The 5,827-nt window shown below is 37.6% G+C and overlaps 1 protein-coding gene across 2 annotated transcripts; it reads left to right on the top strand.

Moving 5' to 3' along the window:
• The first annotated feature begins 2,827 nt into the window (after positions 1 to 2,827).
• Positions 2,828 to 4,159, top strand: LOC133859439 (extracellular ribonuclease LE-like). 2 transcript variants are annotated; one of them, XM_062294846.1, is made up of 5 exons: positions 2,828 to 2,961; positions 3,059 to 3,130; positions 3,261 to 3,395; positions 3,539 to 3,731; positions 3,818 to 4,159. In XM_062294846.1, exons 1-5 carry the CDS (start codon positions 2,857 to 2,859, stop codon positions 4,042 to 4,044), a joined length of 732 nt encoding a protein of 243 aa, XP_062150830.1. In that variant the 5' UTR covers positions 2,828 to 2,856; the 3' UTR covers positions 4,045 to 4,159. The 2 variants fall into 2 exon arrangements, with proteins under 2 accessions (XP_062150830.1, XP_062150829.1); XM_062294845.1 differs by having other exon boundaries at positions 3,255 to 3,395.
• The last annotated feature ends 1,668 nt before the right edge of the window (positions 4,160 to 5,827 follow it).

Below are 5,827 nucleotides of genomic sequence, written 5' to 3'. Positions count from 1 at the left end.
TTAATAGATAATCGGATGTATTGTACATTTTGAAACCCATTAGATAAAGTAGATTTTGATTAGCTATTTTGCATATAAAAATGCATAAGTCATTGGGAGTGCTCTAAGGCACCACCTTGAAAGCAAAGCCAGCTAACTGCATGATTCTGGGGCTGTAATATATCATAAAATTGAGTTTTTTTCCTTCAAAAAATAATGGCATTTATGAAATGTAGATTTTGCCTCTTAAAATGTAGCAACGTTAATTCTTTAGCGAAACTTTTTTAACAAAATGATCATCATTGGATTTATTTCTTAAATTAGTGCCAACTCATTTTCGACTCTCTCTTCCTTCCCACAATCCATATCCTTAATTTGTTTGCAAGTCTATCGTGATCTTATGTCAGAGTTTTAATTTTATTTCATTTATTTCTTATAACATTGGCTAACCAATCGAAGGTAAATCTATTTCACGAGGTAGAGGGGGTTTAATTCTTGTTCCTCCGACAACGACAACAACAATTGTTCGGGATTAAACACCTCCAAGTAATCGTAAAAGCAGTTGGCTTTAATTTGCAAGCAGCGTCAGTACAAGGATCAATATGGTCATTAGATGAGTTTTTAGACTGACGAGTTTTCAATCATTCACTCATACATAAATGAGGTATTTTTCAACAACATTTGAAGGCATAAAAGATTTCCTTACTTGAAAATCCCCACTTCTTCAAGCTCATAAAGAAATTCTAGAATTATTTATTGGGGCAAAGACTTTTATACAGATCTCTTTTGGTTGATCTATACGTAGGATCACATACACTAGCTAACAGTCCACCTGGTGATACATCATAGGCGCATTGGGAACGTAGATAGTTATAACCATATACAAATAAAATGACAACAATTGAATGTCAATCCTCCAGCTTTATTTGTAAAGTCTCTATTTCTTGGTAATCGAATCCCAAAGAGCTATGAACTAACCCATGTTTAACGAGCCAAGTTGACAAGCCACCTTGCATCTTTTTTTTTTATTTCTCCCGCATTTTTATTTGTATAAAATTTTTGTTTGTTTATTTAAGTATTCCACATTTTTCGATAAAATTTATGAAAATTATTAACCCGTTGTTTGTTATTATGTAAAACTAAAATGTAAATAATAATAATAATAAAAAAATCCTGCCTAATTCACTAATTTGTGGGAAGAGACTGAACTCTTGTTATATTTGAAAAATGTTTCAAGAGAGATCTCCGAAGTAGATGCTTGTTGATAGAATAATCATCGATCATAATTTACAGTATGAGTACTTCACCCAATATGAACTTGTGGCTGATAGTAAAACACCAACTCCCCTGTTGAGACTTAATTCGATCTTCATAGATTTCTTGAAATAGTTTTTTTACGAAGTGTTAGTTTGTGTTGGGTGCATTCTATTTTACAAAATCATTATCTTGTAAAGTTGTTGTTTTAATCAGGAATGTCGTTTATTCAGAGTCTTCATTTCATAAAAGTGTTTCAAGATGTTCAAGGAAGATTCTGTACAGATTCTAACTCAGAGAAGTCAAATCCAAAGTTTCCGTCTGGACGGCCCAGTCTTGTGTTTGGATGCCCATCACTGTCTAAAAGATTCTCAGTGCTCCAACGTACATCCGTCCAGATGCCATGGCAACACGTCCAGACACACATAAGAGTTCAAGAAGAATTAGGTTTTCCTTCACAGACATGTATATGGAAAGACAGCTGCATCCGTCCGGACGACAGGGCAACACCGTCCGAACCCGATCCTTATTATGAAAGTTACGTGCAGCAGAGTTGCAACCATCCAGACAATAGGGCAACACAGTCTGGATGCAGCCTTAATATGGAAACGCGTGGAGTGCGTTATGGAAAGCCGATTGCATAAAAGATCGTCCGAACGCTCAATGCTTCCGTCCGGATGTCGCCTAGAGAATTCAGAGATAGACTCAATTTAGGTCTTCTTCGCCTATAAATAGAGGTCTTTAGGCATGTATTCGGTATTGAATTCTTTATAACTTAGAAATGGTGTTTAGGGAGAAATTGTGAAGATCTGCTAGCTCTCAAGCTTTTGTCGTTGTACTGTTGTTGTGCTCATGATTGAAGTCTATCTTAAGAAAGAACCATAAGGTAAAGGAATCTATAGAAGACCCCTTTAAGTAGGAGACTTGGTTGAGAAACGTTCACGTTGGGTAACGTGTCAAAGTGCAAGATACGATCGCTACATTGAATATATGAGTGTTATTGTCTTTGTATTAGCTTTGTCTTTTGATAGTAGATTTTTTGGGTTTGGCTGCTCCGGAGTGGTTTTTCTCTTAATTGAGTTTCTCTTAATTGAGTTTCTACTTCGTTAACAAAATATCTGTCTCTTTTAATTCTGCATTTTTGATATTTTATTACACGTTGCACACGCACGCAGTAAATTAAAAGTCAATTTAATTTTTACTAAGTTTTGTTGTAGCATCTATAATTGCTTCCAATATAGGTGGACAGCCTGGCAAGTAGACATCACATGAATTATTATCTTATTAATTTGTTAAGCTGCCCAACGTAGCCATTATTTTGATAGGTAGTGGTGAAGGACAGTTATTTATTATTAACGAAAGGAAAATAAACTTTTTTCATGAGAAGACATCAGCCGTCTCAGCGTCTCTTTGAAATTAAACATCTCCATTTAATTTCTGCACTGAGCAAAAGCAATAATGCAATTGCTTGTCTCCGACACTCAAGGTATTCAGCTGTCAGCGACTTTACCCACGAAACATTTTGGTTAGTTGATTCCGCATTAATTTGAAATTGTAACTCTATTTGCTTATATATATGCAGCATATTCTCAGGAAAACATACTTTGTGTGCTTGAGAGAGAGATGAAAGGATCACATTGGATGCTAATCACCTTCTTCACATTCCAACTTTTTCAAGCAGCATTTTGTCGTGTTCACTTGCATAACACCTCTGCATTTGATCAAAAGGTGCTTAACTAAGACAAGAAATCGATCTTCTCTACATGTGGTCTCTGACTTTTCTAAACTCAACATTTTTTTGTTTACATACAAATATGTTTATCAGTGCCAGGAGCCAGCTCTCCCACCAGGAACCCCTCTTGCAAGAGAATATGATTTCATTTACTTTGTTCAACAGGTGCTGCACAAAGAAAATAACTTGTCCTTATATATATATATATATCCTATGAACTCAATTCTGCTTCATATACTCTAATGGGTTGCATACATATATAGCTCACTCACTTGGTCTCTTTAATCAGTGGCAGATTTCTCTGTGTTACATCAAGTCTTGCATAAAACCAGCAAGGCCAATTTTCAGCATTCATGGGCTCAGGCCATCTAGTTATTCCGGGACAACTCCTTCAAACTGTGGTACTGGTAGTAAATTTGATCCGCAAAAGGTACTTCATCATTTCTTCCTTTTTCATACAAATACCGTAGCAAGGCCTCAACAAAAAGATATACCGGACATGTTTCAGACGACATATAAATGTTAGATTGAAAACGTATGCTTTTTATGTCCTCCCTAAATGTCTTGGGACAGATTTCAGACCTTATAGATAGATTGAACGTGGAATGGCCATCGCTCGTGCTGGAGGATAATTATGAACTCTGGAAATATGAGTTGGAAAAACATGGAATTTGCTCCCAAGCCTTACTCCCTCAGCATGCATTTTTTGAGGCAGCACTCAAACTGAAGGAGAAATATAGACTCGTGGATATGCTAGCAGAGAAAGGTTTGTCACCAATTTCTGTTCGCTTGTATTCAAATTATGCTTGCCTCTGCAATCACTAATCAACAACGTTGTTATTAATGCTACAGATATCTATCCATTTGGTGAACTCTACAGAGTTGACAGCGTTACTGATGCTATTAGAACAGCTACGGGGCACAATCCTCAAATACAGTGCAACTTGTACAAGAAAATACCTCTGCTCTCACAGATTTTCCTCTGCTTTGACACCAATGCAACCAATATCATCGACTGCCCCCTAAAAAAGAGATGCCACTATGATGAAATAATGATTCCTTTCTCTGTTTGGTTCTAGAAAAAACAAGCGAGGTAAAGAAAATGGGAGAGGAAAAAGAAAAGGACATAGACTCTTTTCCTTCAGTTTGCAAGCTTGGGAAAATAAGAGCGAAGAGAAATTTGCCAGGGAAGTATTTTCCTCTGTTTTTGTCTGTATGAAGAAATGGAGGGAAAAAAACAGAATGTTTAAACGCTCATGAAAGCAAAAAATGCTGAAAGGAAAATAAAATGGCAAACGCTTTCCATTTCAAAGGTTTCTCGTACATTGCTAACACTGTTAAATCTCAATTAATCTTCTCTTCCTTTCTGTGACGCGTGAATTCAAGTTGGTGGACCGCAGTATTTTGTTTTTCTACTTCTCGTACTCCAAGTGTTGGTATTGGATTGCAAGTCTTCCCTTAACCAACTTTCACATTCTTTTTACAGAGCTTCCTTCGGCTCTTTCGTGCATAGTGTGAAACAGAACGACAGGCAGCGTGAGTTAGAGAGATCGTGCGATCTCACTTCGGTGCCTGGTGGTGGAGTCCCGTTGTTTGAAAAGGAAAATCTCAAACTCAAAAAATGGTTAACAAAATTTAAAAAAAACGGAAACTATTTTCTGAAAGTAAAGAAGTTTTTTTGGTTTTGGTTTGGCTATTATTTTCGGTTGCAGCAAATATTGAAATACGGAAAATATTTTACACTAATGCTCCGTTTGTTTTGGCGTAAAATGATTTCTGGAAAATGATTTTGGCATTTTCCGGTGTTTGGTTGGGACGAAAATAATGGTGAACGAAAATCATTTTCGGTTTGACCGTAAAAGCTTCTTTAATTTTCGGAAAACGATTTACGATTTTTAAAACCGTAAATCGTTTTTCGAAATTAAGCTCTTCTTCCTTACACGCATGTTTGATATCCGATCATCAGAATTTAACAATTGTCGGTCGTCGGGATCCAGTTGGCGCCGGAGTCCGACAACATCCGGTCGCCGGAAATCTGCCGGCGCCGGAATCAGGCCGCCGAAATTCTGCCGGTGCTGGAATCCGGCGGCCGAAATTCTGCCGGCGCCGGATTCCGTCACCGGCAGACCAAATTCCAGCCGGATCCGGAAGATTCCGGCCTGAATCCGGCCATTTTGGCCGGATCCGGTCAAACTTTCTCGCCGGAATCCGGCAACGGCGACCGGACGTTGCCGGATTCCTGCGACAATTACCAAACTCTTATTTTTGCATTTCGAAATTTTTTCGTACGAACCAAACACCAAAAAATATTTTCGAAAAAATCATTTTTTTCTGAAAATGATTTCGTCGAAATCATTTTACAACGGAAATCATTTTACGTCGAAACAAACGGAGCATAAATCAAATGGAGCCTAAGAAAAAGAGAAGTTTTCTTCTTTTGTTATTTATATTGCAAAAAGTATATGGCATTACAAAGCGAGTGTTCAAAGCTAAAAAACAAAGAAGAAAATGATAAGCCAAGTTCCTCTTCTGTAGCTATTGTTGTCGAAGAAAAATACGAGGGTTTAAAACAAACATGTCCTTACAACAACCGTGCACTAGATTATGAAAAAAAAAAATCTGCTCCGGCAGAACCCAGGCGTAAAGGGCATGTGGTCTCAAAGGGAGTCCAGAAAACCATATCCAAAACTTCAATACTCATGAACTTCCTCCCCATGGGCACCCTCCTCACTTTTTAGATGGTCCTTCCCTCCGTCTACGACGACGGTGAATGCGCCCAAGTGAACACCATTATGATTCACATACTCTTGGTGTTATGCATTCTCTTCTGATTCTTCTTTTACTTCACCAATAGCTTTCGGG

Source organism: Alnus glutinosa, chromosome 2 (assembly GCF_958979055.1).
Source record: "Alnus glutinosa chromosome 2, dhAlnGlut1.1, whole genome shotgun sequence".
Classification (NCBI taxonomy): Eukaryota; Viridiplantae; Streptophyta; class Magnoliopsida; order Fagales; family Betulaceae; genus Alnus; species Alnus glutinosa.
The sequence above is the reverse complement of the archived record's forward strand: the minus strand, read 5'-3'. Positions and strand labels throughout refer to the sequence as shown.

Bases quoted from the DNA above. Each gene is read 5' to 3' on its own strand.
- LOC133859439 (XM_062294845.1), top strand. From the start codon at position 2,857: ATGAAAGGATCACATTGGATGCTAATCACCTTCTTCACATTCCAACTT. The intron at 3,396-3,538 runs GTACTTCATCAT...GTCTTGGGACAG, and splicing joins GTAAATTTGATCCGCAAAAG to ATTTCAGACCTTATAGATAG. The intron at 3,732-3,817 runs GTTTGTCACCAA...TTAATGCTACAG, and splicing joins GGATATGCTAGCAGAGAAAG to ATATCTATCCATTTGGTGAA.